At 46.4% G+C, this 18,772-nt stretch overlaps 1 protein-coding gene across 2 annotated transcripts in view; it reads right to left on the bottom strand.

Annotated features, from left to right (window-relative positions):
* Positions 1-18,772, bottom strand: part of LOC143961822 (phospholipid scramblase 1-like) — a 53,205-nt gene that overhangs the window by 25,737 nt on the left and 8,696 nt on the right. The window contains exons 1-2 of one of the 2 annotated variants that reach the window (XM_077471155.1): positions 10,124-10,279; positions 1,386-1,543 (exon numbers count right to left, since the gene is read on the bottom strand). In XM_077471155.1, the coding sequence (XP_077327281.1) occupies positions 1,386-1,532 (147 nt within the window). In that variant the 5' untranslated portion in view covers positions 1,533-1,543; positions 10,124-10,279. Of the gene's footprint in view, positions 1-1,385; positions 1,544-10,123; positions 10,280-18,772 lie in introns of those variants that run through there. The other variant, XM_077471156.1, reaches the window with a different exon arrangement.

Here is an 18,772-nt window from a genome sequence, read left to right as displayed (position 1 = left end):
GGGGTAGGCTCATTATCAGAGGTGGGGAGGAAAGGCTCATTGATGGAGGTGGGGAGGGAAGGTTTATTGATAGAGGTGGGGAGGGAAGGTTTGTTGATAGAGACAGGGAGGGAAGGGAAGGCCGATAGATGGAGGTCAGGAGGAAAGGCTTATTGATGGAGGTGGGGAGGGAAGGTTTATTGATAGAGGTGGGGAAGAAAGATTTGTTGATAGGGAGAGAAGGCTCATTAATGGAGGTGGGAAGGGAAGGCCGATAGATGGAGGTCAGGAGGGAAGGCCAGTTGATGGAGGTGGGGAGGAAAGGCTTCATGATGGAGGTGAGGAGGGAAGGCTCATTGATGGAGGTGGGGAGGAAAGGTTTATTGATAGAGATGGGGAGGGAAGACTCATTAATGAAGGTGGGGAGAGAAGTCTCATAGATGGATGTCAGGAGGAAAGGCTCATAGATGGAGGTGGGAAGAGAAGGCCAATTGATGGAGGTGGGCGGCCAAGGCTCATTATGGAGATGGGGAGTGAAGCCTGGTCCATGTAGTCCGATCTGATAGAAGAGCTACTGGAGCTTAAATTGGTGAAAAAGTGAATGCTGGTTCTGATAGAAAGTTATCAGAGCACACAGAGCAGTGCAGTTTGTTGTGTATGGGGCTGTGTAACTGTAGACTGGTCAGGGTGCCCATGCTGACCTGTGTCCACAGCCAAAAGTGCCCACAATGGGCATGTGAGCATCAGAACTGGACCACGGAGCAATGGAAGAAAGTGGCCTGGTCCGATGAATCCAAGAATGGTTTGAGGAACAGAAATAGTTCAAGTGTTTTGACTTGGCCTTCAAATTCTCCAGATCTCAATTCAATGGATCACCTGTGAGATGTGATGCAAAAACAAGTCCGATCTATGGAGGCTTCAACCTCCCACCTTACAGGACTTAAATGATCTGCTACTGATGGCTTGGTGCCAGGTACCACAGTGTATCTTCAGAGATCTAGTGGAGTCCATGCCTGGATGGGTCAGTTCTGTTTTGGAGGCAAAAGGGGGCCCTATTCAATATTTGGTGGGTGGCCATAATGTTATGGTGGATCGATGTAAGAAAAAAGGAGAAAAGTTGGGCAGTTGGGCCTTTATATGAGGTGGTGACCTGGTAAGGTCAATTGCCTCCATCCCTATCTATATGCCATAAAAGAGGGGGAAGGGGATTGGGACTTTGAATGAATAGACCTACGCGGTTCAATCAAAGTCCCAATCCCCTCTTTTTTTGTTATGGTGGCTCAGTCTTTATAAACATTGTGTTTTTATTTTGTTACTTATGTGTTGTGATTATATAGAATGGGTATGTGACAATGAGCCGACACCTAATAATGGATGATTATACAAATACCAAGGAATCATCTCACCTGCAGCAGACTTTGGAGCCCTGGAGGGACACCTTTAACCAGCGCACTTTCTCCGGTGTATGATGAGATTGGGTAGCTCTCAGGAGGGGCGGTGGTTGTGATGGCATTGTAATCAGGGGGAGGATCCTGGTAGGATTTGTTCGGCATTTTAACAATTTCTGGAAAAAAAAAATATTCATATTATAGTGACATTGAAACATAAATGATGAAAACTAAGCAAACCAAGCTTTGCAAACCATGGGACTGGGCAAAAAGAGGGACTGACCGATACACATATCTGTGGACACCAAAAGGATGGCCAATGTCTACGACCCTGGGGCAGGTAAAAGAAATACACATATGTGAAGGCAACAAGGACCGGCCAATGTCCATGACAATGGGTGACCAAAAGCTGGGCGATACACGTCTGTGGACACCACGGACTTGACATTGTCTATGAACTTGGACAATCATGGACTGGGCATTACACAAATGTAAAGGAACCAAGGACTGGGCAACATCTTTGTAAAGGGAGGACCATGAACTGAATGAATGAATGAATGAAATATTTGTATAGGGCACAACGCAAACTGAATCGCCTCAAGGCGCTGCGAAGAGCTTAATTGTCCATCATCTAGAAGAGGAAGGTCTTGAGTTTTTTCCTAAAGGCCAGGTGGTTTTCTTCCAGGCGGATGTTGGTTGGTAGAGCGTTCCATAACCGTGGTCCTTGGACAGCGAATCTCCGATCCCCCTTTGATTTGTACCGGGATTTGGGCATGAGGAGGAGGTTTTTGTTAGCTGATCGAAGACTGGGCAATACTCATATCTTGGTATATTAAGGACTTGGCTAAACCTGTTAACCACAATCACCACGGACTTGACATTGTCTATGAACTTGGACAGTCATCGACTGGGCAATACACAAATGTAAAGAAACCAAGGACTGGGCAACATCTTTGTAAAGGGAGGACAATAGACTGAATGAATGAATTAATGAAATATTTGTATAGGGCACAACGCGAACTGAATCGCCTCAAGGCGCTGCGAAGAGCTTAATTGTCCATCATCTAGAAGAGGAAGGTCTTGAGTTTTTTCCTAAAGGCCAGGTGGTTTTCTTCCAGGCGGATGTTGGTTGGTAGAGCGTTCCATAACCGAGGTCCTTGGACAGCGAATCTCCGATCCCCCTTTGATTTGTACCGGGATTTGGGCACGAGGAGGAGGTTTTTGTTAGCTGATCGAAGACTGAGCAATACTCATATCTTGGTATATTAAGGACTTGGCTAAACCTGTTAACCACAATCACCACGGACTTGACATTGTCTATGAACTTGGACAATCATCGACTGGGCAATACACAAATGTAAAGGAACCAAGGACTGGGCAACATCTTTGTAAAGGGAGTACCATGGACTGGACAATACACAAATGTAAAGGAACCAAGGACTGGGCAACATCTTTGTAAAGGGTGGACCATGGACTGGGCAATACTCATATCTTGGTATATTAAGGACTTGGCTAAACCTGTTAACCACAATCACCACGGACTGGGCAATACATATGTCCTTTGCTATCAGGAACCCAGTAATGCATTATCCTTCATAATCTTCCTCTACCATAAAGGCTGGACTACCGGAGACCGGTCAGTAGTCACTATCTAATATACCAAGAGCTGAACCTGGCAGTGGACTATACCATGATTTAACCAGTTGTGGACACTGGAAATACTATTTACACCCAAAAAAAATAAATGTATGGACCTACACAGAACATGTGCCGTATGCCCTGCCCTTCTGAAAACATGGCTACCCCCACCCACCTCCACAGCTAGAAGTTGTTATGTAAATATAGAAGCTGTAGAATGGGGGTAGGCAACCTTGGCCCTCCGGCTGCGGTGATACTACAAGTTCCATGAGACACTGCAAGACCCTGACCATCACAGGCATGGCTCCTAGAGGCAGAGGCATGATGGGATTTGTAGGCTGGTGTGCCGAGGGTGCCTATCCCTGCCGTAGAAGGTGGTGCTTTCCAAAACAGAATGTCTGACAGTGTTTATAAACATTGTTCAGATGGCAATAGAGAGATACAAAGTAGCATTGTTTATAAACATTTATCAGACCGGAGATAGAGAGTTATAAAGTAACTTTGTTTATAAACATTGACCAGACTGGAGATAGAGAGATACGAAATAACATTGTTTATAAACATTGATCAGACCAGATATAGAGAGATACAAAGTAACATTGTTTATAAACATTGTTCAGGTGGCGAAGGAGAGATACAAAATAACATTGTTTAGAAACATTGATCAGACGGGAGATAGAGAGATACAAAGTAAGATTGTAGAGTTCCATTAAAAAAAAAAAGCCTTTATCTCATTCATAAATAACTTTTTTTGGTACTATAGTCATCATGTTAGTGTCATATCATATGTATGAACAGCACAGTGACTAAGTGGTTGGCACTTCCACCTAGCAGCATGTGATTCATTTGTGAGGGACCTTAGATTGTAAGCTTCTTGAGGGGACTGCTGTGTACATTTTGTATAGTGGTATATATATATATATATATATATTATTTTTATTTATGTTTTTTATTTTTTTTTACTGATGGAAATAGAAAAATGTAAAAAAAAAAAATTTTTTTTTATTTATTTCTGTTTCGTTTTGTTAGTCTTTTATCTTTGGATTGCATAAAAATAAAGTAATTTTTGCTAGACAATATTAACAAAAACAATCCTTCTTATTCCCCCCCCCCCCCCCCCAAAAAAACCCCAACAAAAACAATTTTTTACTTTGTAATGTAAAGTATTGAGAAATGTGTTGCTGATTACACCTCCTGCCCATAGGAGACTCGTAGGACTTGCTCTCATCCGGGTGGGGGGGAGGGGTGAACACATACAACGCTTGACATACTTTGAATATTTCTGAGCAGCTTTTGTACACAAACGTTTTATTTACAGAGTACAAATGTGCTGCTGATTTGTATCGATGTTCAGATGTAAGCTTCTGACAGGTGCATTATGGGTGGTGCCCAGGGTAACTTTGGTGGGTTCGTTTTGGGTGGTGCCTTGGGTAAGCCTCTGGTGAAATTAATTATGGGTGGTACTCAGAGTAAACCTCTGGTGGGTTCATTATGGGCGGTGCCCAGGGTAAACCTCTGGTGGGTTAATTACGGGTGGTGCCTGGGGTAAGCCTCTGGTGGGTTCATTATGGGTGGTGCCCGGGGTAAACCTCTGGTGGGTTCATTATGGGTGTTGGTGCCCGGGGTAAGCCTCCACTGGGTTCATTACGGGTGGTGCCCAGGGTAAGCCTCTGCTGGGTTCATTACGGGTGGTGCCTGGGGTAAGCCTCTGCTGGGTTCATTACAGGTGGTGCCTGGGGTAAGCCTCTGCTGGGTTCATTACGGGTGGTGCCCAGGGTAAGCCTCTGCTGGGTTCATTACGGGTGGTGCCTGGGGTAAGCCTCTGGTGGGTTCATTACAGGTGGTGCCTGGGGTAAGCCTCTGGTGGGTTCATTATGGGTGGTGCCCGGGGTAAGTCTCTACTGGGTTCATTACGGGTGGTGCCCAGGGTAAGCCTCTGCTGGGTTCATTACGGGTGGTGCCTGGGGTAAGCCTCTGCTGGGTTCATTACAGGTGGTGCCTGGGGTAAGCCTCTGGTGGGTTCATTATGGGTGGTGGTGCCTGGAGTAAGCCTCTGCTGGGTTCATTACGGGTGGTGCCCAGGGTAAGCCTCTGCTGGGTTCATTACGGGTGGTGCCCAGGGTAAGCCTCTGCTGGGTTCATTACGGGTGGTGCCCAGGGTAAGCCTCTGCTGGGTTCATTACGGGTGGTGCCTGGGGTAAGCCTCTGGTGGGTTCATTACAGGTGGTGCCTGGGGTAAGCCTCTGGTGGGTTCATTATGGGTGGTGCCTGGGGTAAGCCTCTACTGGGTTCATTACGGGTGGTGCCCAGGGTAAGCCTCTGCTGGGTTCATTATGGGTGGTGCCTGGGGTAAGCCTCTGGTGGGTTTATTACAGGTGGTGCCTGGGGTAAGCCTCTGGTGGGTTCATTATGGGTGGTGCCCGGGGTAAGCCTCTACTGGGTTCATTACGGGTGGTGCCCAGGGTAAGCCTCTGCTGGGTTCATTACGGGTGGTACCTGGGGTAAGCCTCTGGTGGGTTCATTACAGGTGGTGCCTGGGGTAAGCCTCTGGTGGGTTCATTATAGGTGGTGCCTGGGGTAAGCCTCTGGTGGGTTCATTACGGGTGGTGCCCAGGGTAAGCCTCTGCTGGGTTCATTACGGGTGGGGCCCAGGGTAAGCCTCTGGTGGGTTCATTACAGGTGGTGCCCGGGGTAAGCCTCTACTGGGTTCATTACGGGTGGTGCCCAGGGTAAGCCTCTGCTGGGTTCATTACGGGTGGTGCCTGGGGTAAGCCTCTGCTGGGTTCATTACGGGTGGTGCCTGGGGTAAGCCTCTGGTGGGTTCATTACAGGTGGTGCCTGGGGTAAGCCTCTGGTGGGTTCATTACGGGTGGTGCCCAGGGTAAGCCTCTGCTGGGTTCATTACGGGTGGTGCCCAGGGTAAGCCTCTGCTGGGTTCATTACGGGTGGTACCTGGGGTAAGCCTCTGCTGGGTTCATTACAGGTGGTGCCTGGGGTAAGCCTCTGGTGGGTTCATTACAGGTGGTGCCTGGGGTAAGCCTCTGGTGGGTTCATTACAGGTGGTGCCCGGGGTAAGCCTCTACTGGGTTCATTACGGGTGGTGCCCAGGGTAAGCCTCTGCTGGGTTCATTACGGGTGGTGCCTGGGGTAAGCCTCTGCTGGGTTCATTACGGGTGGTGCCTGGGGTAAGCCTCTGGTGGGTTCATTACAGGTGGTGCCTGGGGTAAGCCTCTGGTGGGTTCATTACGGGTGGTGCCCAGGGTAAGCCTCTGCTGGGTTCATTACGGGTGGTGCCCAGGGTAAGCCTCTGCTGGGTTCATTACGGGTGGTACCTGGGGTAAGCCTCTGCTGGGTTCATTACAGGTGGTGCCTGGGGTAAGCCTCTGGTGGGTTCATTACAGGTGGTGCCTGGGGTAAGCCTCTGGTGGGTTCATTACAGGTGGTGCCAGGGGTAAGTCTCTACTGGGTTCATTACGGGTGGTGCCCAGGGTAAGCCTCTGCTGGGTTCATTACGGGTGGTGCCTGGGGTAAGCCTCTGCTGGGTTCATTACAGGTGGTGCCTGGGGTAAGCCTCTGGTGGGTTCATTATGGGTGGTGGTGCCTGGAGTAAGCCTCTGCTGGGTTCATTACGGGTGGTGCCCAGGGTAAGCCTCTGCTGGGTTCATTACGGGTGGTGCCCAGGGTAAGCCTCTGCTGGGTTCATTACGGGTGGTGCCCAGGGTAAGCCTCTGCTGGGTTCATTACGGGTGGTGCCTGGGGTAAGCCTCTGGTGGGTTCATTACAGGTGGTGCCTGGGGTAAGCCTCTGGTGGGTTCATTATGGGTGGTGCCTGGGGTAAGCCTCTACTGGGTTCATTACGGGTGGTGCCCAGGGTAAGCCTCTGCTGGGTTCATTATGGGTGGTGCCTGGGGTAAGCCTCTGGTGGGTTTATTACAGGTGGTGCCTGGGGTAAGCCTCTGGTGGGTTCATTATGGGTGGTGCCCGGGGTAAGCCTCTACTGGGTTCATTACGGGTGGTGCCCAGGGTAAGCCTCTGCTGGGTTCATTACGGGTGGTACCTGGGGTAAGCCTCTGGTGGGTTCATTACAGGTGGTGCCTGGGGTAAGCCTCTGGTGGGTTCATTATAGGTGGTGCCTGGGGTAAGCCTCTGGTGGGTTCATTACGGGTGGTGCCCAGGGTAAGCCTCTGCTGGGTTCATTACGGGTGGGGCCCAGGGTAAGCCTCTGGTGGGTTCATTACAGGTGGTGCCCGGGGTAAGCCTCTACTGGGTTCATTACGGGTGGTGCCCAGGGTAAGCCTCTGCTGGGTTCATTACGGGTGGTGCCTGGGGTAAGCCTCTGCTGGGTTCATTACGGGTGGTGCCTGGGGTAAGCCTCTGGTGGGTTCATTACAGGTGGTGCCTGGGGTAAGCCTCTGGTGGGTTCATTACGGGTGGTGCCCAGGGTAAGCCTCTGCTGGGTTCATTACGGGTGGTGCCCAGGGTAAGCCTCTGCTGGGTTCATTACGGGTGGTACCTGGGGTAAGCCTCTGCTGGGTTCATTACAGGTGGTGCCTGGGGTAAGCCTCTGGTGGGTTCATTACAGGTGGTGCCTGGGGTAAGCCTCTGGTGGGTTCATTACAGGTGGTGCCCGGGGTAAGCCTCTACTGGGTTCATTACGGGTGGTGCCCAGGGTAAGCCTCTGCTGGGTTCATTACGGGTGGTGCCTGGGGTAAGCCTCTGCTGGGTTCATTACGGGTGGTGCCTGGGGTAAGCCTCTGGTGGGTTCATTACAGGTGGTGCCTGGGGTAAGCCTCTGGTGGGTTCATTACGGGTGGTGCCCAGGGTAAGCCTCTGCTGGGTTCATTACGGGTGGTGCCTGGGGTAAGCCTCTGGTGGGTTCATTACAGGTGGTGCCTGGGGTAAGCCTCTGGTGGGTTCATTACGGGTGGTGCCCAGGGTAAGCCTCTGCTGGGTTCATTACGGGTGGTGCCCAGGGTAAGCCTCTGCTGGGTTCATTACGGGTGGTACCTGGGGTAAGCCTCTGCTGGGTTCATTACAGGTGGTGCCTGGGGTAAGCCTCTGGTGGGTTCATTACAGGTGGTGCCTGGGGTAAGCCTCTGGTGGGTTCATTACAGGTGGTGCCAGGGGTAAGCCTCTGCTGGGTTCATTATGGGCACCCGCCCGGGGATCACAGCAGGAACGTGGATCTGTGTATATAAACACACAGATCCACGTCCTGTCAGGGGAGAGGAGACCGATGGTGTGTTCTCAGTACAGAGGAACACCGATCGGTCTCCTCCCCTTGGGAATCCCCCCCCCCACACAGTTAGAACCACTCCCTAGGAAACATAATTAACCCCTTGATCGCCCCCCTGGTGTTAACCCTTTCCCTGCCAGTCACATTTACAGAGTAATCAGTGCAATTTTATAGCGCCGATCGCTGTGTAAATGTGACTGGTCCCAAAAATGTGTCAAAAGTGTCCGATGTGTCCGTCACAATGTCGCAGTCATGAAAAAAAAAAAATCACAGATTGCCGCCATTACTAGTAAAAAAAAAAAAAAAAAAAAATGCCATAAATCAATCCCCTATTTTGTAGACGCTAAAACTTTTGCGCAAACCAATCAAAATACGCTTATCGCGTTTTTATTTTTTACCAAAAATATGTAGAGGAATACGTATCGGCCTAAACTGAGGGAAAAATTTCTTTTTTTAAAAAAAATATTTATATTTAATATTTATTATAGCAAAAACTAAAAAATATTGTGTTTTTTTTTTCAAAATTGTTGCTCTTCTTTTGTTTATAGCGCAAAAAATAAAAACCGCAGAGGAGATCAAATACCACCAAAAGAACGCTCTATTTGTGGGGAAAAAAAGGACGTCAATTTTGTTTGGGAGCCACGTCGCACGACCGCGCAATTGTCACTTAAAGCGACGCAGTGCCGAATCGCAAAAAGTGCTCTGGTCAGGAAGGGGGTAAAATCCTCAGGGGCTGAAGTGGTTAACCACTTCCCACCCGGCCAATGCACATATACGGCCGGGTGGGAGCCGTCTACTTCTGATAGGACGTTCAGGAACGTCCTTTAGAAGGAGCGGGATCGCGCACGCGCGCACGCAGCGGCGCGATCCCGATGTGCTCGTGTCACCCGGACACGGCGCATCTCAGATCGGCAGGAGGGCTCTGTGATTGGCCCTCCTGATCACATGACGGCCGTGCCCAATCACGGCCGTCATGTGATGTAAACAAACAGCCGGTTGCTAGGCAATCGGCTCCTCCTCTCCTCACACGGAAGTCATCGCTGAGGAGAGGAGAGCAGAACGCTGCAGCCGGCTGATGATCAGTGAGTATGAGCTGTTTTTTACAGCTTTTTACTCACTGATCATCAGTCTAGTGTCACCACACAACACACCACACAGTACAAACACACATGTCACCACATATGTCCCCAAAACACACATGTCCCCAAATAATAAAAACACATGTCCCTAATAATAAAAACATGTCCCCCACATATGTCCCACTAAAATCACATGTCCCAATGATCACCTGCACACATATGTACATGATCATTTGCGTACATATGTCCGTGATCACACAAACCAATTATTATACACTTAACGGAATTTTTTTTTACCAAAAACATGTAGCAGAATACATTTTTGCTTAAATTTATGACAAAATTTTAATTTATTGGATTTCTTTTAAAATAGAAAAAAGAAAATATTGTTTTTTTTTTCCAAATTTCTGCTTTTTTTTGCGCTTATGTTGCAAAAAATAAAAAATGGAGTCGTGAATAAATAACACCAAAATAAAGCTCTATTTGTGCGAACAAAATGATAACAATTTCATTTGGGTACAGTGTAGCACGACCGCGCAATTGTCACTGAAAAGCGCGAGAGCGATGAAAGCTGAAAATTGGGCTGGGAAGGAAGGGGGTGAAAGTGCCCTGTATTGTAGTGGTTAAATAAGAATAAAATAAACTGATCAGTGAAAATGGATAGTGATCCCTGTCGTCTTAACTGATTATCAATAAGTAATAATAATAAAAATAAAGTAAACTCTCAGTGAATGTGGATGGTGATGGGATCAATGTCCTGACTGATACAATGATCAATAAGTAATAAGAATAAAAGGACTTACATAGTAGAAGAACTGAGTGTTGGGGATCAATCTTGGAGTAATTGATCAATGCCTGGAGGAGGAAGGTGGAAGGTGATTGCTATACGGAAGAGATCAGAGGAGGAGGAGGAGGATAAGGAGGAGGAGGATAAGGAGGAGGAGGATAAGGAGGAGGAGGAGGATGACAAGTCAGGGAAAGGTGAGGATTGTACAATAGCTGGGACGTTTCCTGGACTGGAATGACAACACACTACAGAATGTCACGGGGCTTGTATGACGTGTTACCATTACAATAAAGTAGGTGGTCTCCCTTCTCCTGCTGAACTGGATTTCAGGGAAGGAATGAAAAGCACACAAATACACATCCCCCCGTGGAAGAATAGATGGATAATTGCCGCTCTCACCCATCATTTGTTGAAAGTAGAAAGAATATCATCCAAAGTTGGTGTGATTATATTTTTAAAAATAAATGTTAAAATTGTATTTTTTTTTGTTAAATAAAAATATTAGATTACATTGCTTTTTATTATATTCTATAGCTTTTTTAAACAATATATTATATTATAGTACATGATATTCGATATATTACTATATTATATTAGATATGTTATTATATTATATTACATTACAGTATATTAGATACGTTATTATATTATATGATATCGTATTATAATATCTCAAAAATATTATATTACATGATATTAGATATGTTATCTTATATTAGATGTGTTTTCAACCCAATTAACTATGTAACTATATGTTATTATATTATATTATATCAAAAATGTTATATTACATTACATTAGATATGTTATATTATATTAGATATGTTATTATATTATATCAAAAATATTATATTACATTATTATTATTATTATTATTCAGGATTTATATAGCGCCAACAGTTTGCGCAGTGCTTTACAATATGAGGGCAGACAGTACACTTACAATACAAATCAATACAGGAGGGATCAGAGGGCCCCCTGCTCGTTAGAGCTTACAATCTAGAAGGGAGGGTCAAGTTGAAACAAAAGGTAATAACTGTGGGGGATGAGCTGATGGAGAAAATGAAAATACAGTTAGGTGTGGGTGGGGTAAGCTTCTCTGAAGAGAAGAGTTTTCAGGGATCACATGATATTAGATATGTTATTATATTATATTACATGAGATATGTTATTATATTATATCAAAAATATTTTATTGTATTATATTAGATATGTTATTATATTATATCAAAAATATTTTATTACATTACATTAGATATGATATTATATTATATCAAAAAAAATATTATATTACATGATATTACATATGTTATTATATTATATTATATTACATGAGATATGTTATTATATTATATCAAAAATATTTTATTGTATTATATTAGAGATGTTATTATATTATATCAAAATATATTATATTACATGATATTAGATATGTTTCCAACCTGATTAACTATGTAACTATATGTTATTATATTATATTATAGCAACAATTTTATATTTCATTACATTAGATATGTTATTATGTTATATTAGATATGTTATTATATTATATAAAAAATATTATATTACATGATATTAGATATGTTATTATATTATATCAAAAAATATTATATTACATTACATTAGATATGTTATATCATATTAGATATGTTATTATATTATATAAAAAATATTATATTACTTTATATTAGATATTATATTATCTTTTATTAAAATAAATAAATAACAGTATATATATATATATATATATATACTGTATCTCACAAAAGTGGGACCAGTGACATTTATACAGCGATCAGAGCTATAAATAGCTACTGATTACTGTATAAACTGGCAGGGGAGGGGTTAACACTAGGGGGGCGATCATGGGGTTAAGTGTTCCCTAGGGAGGGGTTTCTTACTGTGGGGGGAGGGGACTGACTGAGTACAGAGCGATCGCTGAGATCACTAGGAAGAGACGATCTCTTTCTCCCCTCCCCGGTCAGAACAGAGACCCGCCTGTTTACATTGACAGATCCCCAATCTGGCTGTCTGTGGAGATATCTCGGGGGGGGGGGGGGGGCAGCGGACCATTGGCTGAAAGCTGATCACATGGTATAGGGGCCGGGATCGGGTTATGGCTGATAGCTTCATCCATAACCCCAGTATTCCACTTTGCGACATATATGTACATAGTGACGTCACCGCGCGATCGTTCTAGGAGGACGGTGTGACGGATCCTATCCCCCACACTCGGAGTGTTTCCGTCAGTACCGATTCCTAAGTCCTGGAACACGAGTCCAATGGATCCGGCTATAGGAACCCCCAAGAACCAGACCACACCAGGCTTGGAGGACATAAAGAATGATCTTTATTTGAGATCTCCCACAAATATATACCACAAGATGACTAAAACCCAACCTAATTAGCATGAGCTAATTATCTAATCAGTGACCCAGACTAGTTATCTGAGAGATGAGACTTTCCAGGGTTTGTCTCCTAACTCACTGACTGACTATTCAATACACATTACCATAAACACCAGCACGGGGTTAATTAGCACAACAACATTGTGTGGAATATTCTACAAGCCAGACTACACTCATTTACACAACACAACCCTTGAGGGCCCCCTGTACTCTTCCATAGGGGGGGAGGCTGAGAGGAGCTCCTCGATCATCAGCCGAACTGTAATCGGCACTGTGCGGGGAGCTCCTCACATTAGCCTTTAGTGAAAGCAGTGTGTGCTCTTTGTCTCCCCCTACAGTGCAGTACCCGGCAGGAAGAGCCAAGGTAAAGGTCTGCCTTTTTTATAAGACTACTCCTGTATTTGTGTTTATATGTGTGCATACATGTGTGTGTGTGTGGGTATGTGTGTGTGTGCACATGTGTGTTTGTGTGGGTGATGTATGTGTGTATGTGCATGTATGTGGTGTGTGGGTGCGCATGTGTGTGTGCATGTATGTGTGTGTGCATGCATGTGTGTGTGAGTGTGTGTGTGTGTGAGTGTGTGTGTGTGTGTGTGGGTGTGTGCATGCATGTGTGTGTGAGTGTGTGTGTGTGTGAGTGTGTGTGTGTGTGTGTGGGTGTGTGCATGCATGTGTGTGGGTGCATGTATGTGTGTGCATGTATGTGTGTGCATGCATGTGTGTGCATGCGTGTGTGGGTGTGCATGTGTGTGTGTGTGTGTGTGAATGTGTGCATGTATGTGTCCGTGTGTGTGTGTGTGTGTGTGTGTGTGTGTGTGCATGCATGTGTGTGTGTGTGTGTGCATCTATGTGTGTGTAGGGGTGTGCATGTATGTGTGTGTGCATGCATGTGTGTGGGTGTGCATGTATGTGTGTGTGCATGCATGTGTGTGTGTGTGTGTGTGCATGTATGTGTGTGTGGGGGTGTGCATGCATGTGTGTGTGTGTGTGTGTGTGAGTGTGCATGTATGTGTGTGGGTGGGTGGGTGTGCATGTATGTATGTGTATGTATGCATGTGAGTGTGCATGTATGCTGCATATGTATGTATGTGAATGTGAATGTGTTTATCAGTGGCGGTGAGTCCAAAAGGGCACACAGGTGCTGCCCCCTCTCTCCAGCCACCCCCTCTATGACGAATGGATAGATTCGTGCATAGCATAGCATGAATCTATCCATGACCACTGCTGCCACCCCCATATTTAGGTGTCCGGTACCTTTTGGGGCGCCTGAATTCCAGCAGCAGCGGGGGGTGTTTTTGAAGCACCTGATTGGAGCCATGGGCTCTAATAGGCTTTAAAATAGGTGAAGTGCGAGCGCCATGCATGACGCTCACAGTCCACCCAGGTGTGTTAGAAAAGTGAATTAATATTCACATTCCTAACACTGAACCGTCTCTCCGGCCAATCAGGTGACCCGCCTCTGACGGGTCTGTTACCCGTCACCTGATTGGCTGAAACGATAGGCGCAGCTATCGGACGCCTGTCAGGAGGAGAGGACGGGAGATGAGGATGGCAGGAGACACACGGAGGACCCCGCTCGTGGACGTCACCCGCTGCCCCACCAAGACAGGGTAAGTGTCGGGCAGACAGCGAGCGGGCGGTGGGGATTCACAGTGGCAGCATTTAATGGCACACCACCAGCATTTAATGGGCACACCGGCAGCATGTGATGGGCACAGTGGCAGTATTTGATGGGCACAGTGGTGGCATTTGATGGGCACAGTGGTGGCATTTGATGGCCACACCACCAGCATTTAATGGGCACACCGGCAACATTTGATGGGCACAGTGGCGGCATTTGATGGGCACAGTGGCGGCATTTGATGGGCACAGTGGCAGCATTTGATGGGCACAGTGGTGGCATTTGATGGGCACACTGGCGGCATTTGATGGGCACAGAGGCAGAGTTTGGGCACAGTGGTGACCTTTGATGCAAAGATCTTTAAGTGAAAGAGTCCATTTAGAAATTGTGCCAAAAGTCCCAAGTGTGACAACACCACCGCCTATGAAGATGTGAGCTTACCAGATAGCTCAGACCCAAAAGAACCTACGTTCTATGAGTCAATAGAGCTTAACCACCTTCAGACCGGACCATTTTGCTGGTAAATGACCAGAGGTCTTTTTACACTTTTGCACTGCGCTGCTTTAACTGGTAATTGCGCGGTCATGCAATGTTGTACCCAAACAAAATTTGCGTCCTTTTCTTCCCACAAATAGAGCTTTCTTTTGATGGTATTTGATTGCATCTGCGATTTTTATTTTTTGCGATATAAACGTAAAAAGACCGCAAATTTTGAAAAAAAATGATATTTTCTACTTTTTGTTATTAGAAAAATCCAATAAACTCAATTTTAGTCATACATTTAGGCCAAAATGTATTCAGCCACATGTCTTTGGTAAAAAAAAGTCAATAACTGTATATTTATTGGTTTGCGCAAAAGTTGTCACATCTACAAACTAAGGTACGTTTTCTGGAATTTACGCAGCTTTTAGTTTACGACTGCCTATCTCATTTCTTGAGGTGCTAAAATGGCAGGGCAGTACAAAACCCCCCCAAATGACCCCATTTTGGAAAGTAGACCCCCTAAGGAAATTGATAAGAGGCATGTTGAGCCCATTGAATATTTTATTTTTTTGCCTCAAGCGATTGAATAATGGCAAAAAAAAATTTTTTTTTTTTTTTACACAAAGTTGTCACTAAATGATATATTGCTCATGCATGCCATGGGCATATGTGAAATGACACCCCAAAATAAATTCTGCTGCTTCTCCTGAGTACGGGGATACCACATGTGTGGGATTTTTTGGGAGCCTAGCCGCGTACGGGGCCCCGAAAACCAAGCACCGCCTTCAGGCTTTCTAAGGGCGTAAATTTTTGACTTCACTCCTCACTACCTATTACAGTTTTGAAGGCCATAAAATGCCAAGATGGCACAAAACCCCCACAAATGACCCCATTTTAGAAAGTAGACACCCCAAGCTATTTGCTGAGAGGCATGTTGAGTTCATGGAATATTTTATATTTTGCCACAAGTTGCGGGAAAATTACAAACTTTTTTTTTTTTTTTTTTTCACAAAGTTGTCACTAAATGATATATTGCTCACGCATGCCATGGGCATATGTGAAATGACACCCCAAAATAAATTCTGCTGCTTCTCCTGAGTACGGGGATACCACATATGTGGGACTTTTTGGGAGCCTAGCCGCGTACGGGGCCCCGAAAACCAAGCACCGCCTTCAGGCTTTCTAAGGGCGTAAATTTTTGAGTTCACTTCTCACTACCTATTACAGTTTTGAAGGCCATAAAATGCCAAGATGGCACAAAACCCCCACAAATGACCCCATTTTAGAAAGTAGACACCCCAAGCTATTTGCTGAGAGGCATGTTGAGTCCATGGAATATTTTATATTTTGCCACAAGTTGCGGGAAAATTACAAACTTTTTTTTTTTTTTTTTTTTTTTTAACAAAGTTGTCACTAAATGATATATTGCTCATGCATGCCATGGGCATATGTGAAATGACACCCCAAAATAAATTCTGCTGCTTCTCCTGAGTACGGGGATACCACATATGTGGGACTTTTTGGGAGCCTAGCCGCGTACGGGGCCCCGAAAACCAAGCACCGCCTTCAGGCTTTCTAAGGGCGTTACAGTTTTGAAGGCCATAAAATGCCAAGATGGCACAAACCCCCCCCCAAATGACCCCATTTTGGAAAGTAGACACCCCTAAATTTAGGGGTACACTAGTAAGACTAGGTAATAAATGGCGGGTGCCCTGAAACTATAAAAAAAATAACTAACCAACCAGCGTCACCTGTAACAGTTATATGGTGATCACTGGTGAAAGGGTTAACTAGGGGGCAATCAGGGGGCTTTATGCGGTAGTATATGGGGGTCCCTGGCGCTATAAAAAGCTGCGGCGAACCTAAATACCTACCTGCCTAACTAGCGTCACCTGTGACACTAATACAGCGATCAGAAAAACGATCGCTTATTAGGCTGGGTTCACACTGGAGCGATGCGGGAACGCCACGAATGCGCGACGGGTTCCCGCATCACATGCCTCCCGGCGGCAGTTCACACTGCCCTATGCGAACTGCTGGGAGTGTCAGTGAAATGTTACTGACACCCCCAGATCAGTTCGCATATCGCAGTGCGATCTGCAAACTCGGATCGCATGGTGTGAACACCCATGCGATCCGATTCTGCTGCGGACCAAAAAAAGGGTCCCGTGCGAGTTTGCGGCGGGTGCGGCGGGTGCGACACGAATTCAGCCATACTATCTGTATGGCTGAACTCGAATCGCACAGAGATCGGATGTGATTTGCACTGCAGTGCGGTGCGAATCACATCCGTTCTCATAAACCGCTGCAATGTGAACCCAGCCTTAGTGACACTGGCGACGGGGGGTGATCACGGTGTTAAACCTTTATTGGGGGGGTTAGGGGGGTACCTTAGAACTAAAGGGGGCTAACCCTAACTGCCCTAACAGTTATTACAGTCACAAATGACACCCGCCGGGTGATCAGGGGGTTAAACCTTTATTAGGTAATAAATGGCGGGTGCCCTGAAACTATAAAAAAATAACTAACCAACCAGCGTCACCTGTAACAGTTATATGGTGATCACAGGTGAAAGGGTTAACTAGGGGGCAATCAGGGGGCTTTATGCGGTAGTATATGGGGGTCCCTGGCGCTATAAAAAGCTGCGGCGAACCTAAATACCTACCTGCCTAACTAGCGTCACCTGTGACACTAATACAGCGATCAGAAAAACGATCGCTTATTAGGCTGGGTTCACACTGGAGCGATGCGGGAACGCCACGAATCCGCGGCGGGTTCCCGCATCGCATGCCTCCCGGCGGCAGTTCACACTGCCCTATGCGAACTGCTGGGAGTGTCAGTGAAATCTTAATGACACCCCCAGATCAGTTCGCATATCGCAGTGCGATCTGCAAACTCGGATCGCATGGTGTGAACACCCATGCGATCCGATTCTGCTGCGGGCCAAAAAAAGGGTCCCGTGCAAATTTGCGGCGGGTGCGGCGGGAATTCAGCCATACTATCTGTATACTATCTGTATACTATCTGTATGACTGAACTCGAATCGCACAGAGATCGGATGTGATTTGCACTGCAGTGCGGTGCGAATCACATTCGTTCTCATAAACCGCTGCAATGTGAACCCAGCCTTAGTGACACTGGCGACGGGGGATGATCACGGGGTTAAACCTTTATTGGGGGGGTTAGGGGGGCACATTAGAACTAAAGGGGGCTAACCCTAACTGCCCTAACAGTTATTACAGTCACAAATGACACCAATGCAAAAAAATAAAAATAAATAAAAAAAAAAGCAATTGGTGTCACTGTGACTGGGGGGCAGGGGTAATTGGGGGGGTGATCGGGGGGTAAAGGGGGGTGGCATGTTCTACTGTATGTGTGGTGTGTTGGTGCAACTCACCGATCCTCTCTCCTCGGTGCCGGAACGAAAAATACCGACACGGAGGAGAGAATACATCACTTCCTCTCCTGTGTTTACATTACAGGAGAGGAAGTGATGTCACCGGACATTTTCATTCGTCGGGAGCAATCGCGAGGGGGTGGCCATGAATGAATGGCCGTCCCCTCGTCCGGGATCGCTCCCGAACGAATACCGACCGCCGCAGGCACCGGGCGGGGGCCCGACCGGCGGGCAGGCAAGGATGTACATGTAAGCCCTTATGCCTGCCCGTGCCATTCTGTCGACGTACATCGGCGTGCGGCGGTCGGGAAGTGGTTAAAGTGTCAGCTGACAGCTGGAATACGATCTCTGGAGATGTGTCCCAAAACTTTTGGAGGAAGGGCCGTCTCCGCACAGGAATAGGTAGTGTCAAGGTTCAACCGGTAGATAGGAAAGGATAGAGAAGACCATATAGTGTAATTCCATATGACAAAGGAAGTTTTATTTAAAAAGGTAATACACTTACATTTTAAACGTGTTTTCTTGTATAAAACAAAAGTGGCGGCGGTGGAGTACTCCCGATGCGTTTCGTCTCAGTAGACATGGAGAAATCGGTTCCTTTATATGCAGCCACCCACTTGTAACCGGGCCCTGGTGTTCCGCCACCGGGCTCAGAGAAAAGAGCTTTGGTCCGGAGGTCGGGGGGGGGGCCTCCATGGTTTCTTGCATCGGGGGCCCTGAGGGTTCTAGTTACGCCGCTGAACAGACAGGTGGCTG

The sequence above is a fragment of the Lithobates pipiens genome, unplaced genomic scaffold (assembly GCF_037356315.1).
Source record: "Lithobates pipiens isolate NorthernLeopardFrog02 unplaced genomic scaffold, aLitPip1_a1.2 Scaffold_8, whole genome shotgun sequence".
NCBI lineage: Eukaryota > Metazoa > Chordata > Amphibia > Anura > Ranidae > Lithobates > Lithobates pipiens.
This window is presented reverse-complemented; position numbering and strand designations above follow the sequence as displayed.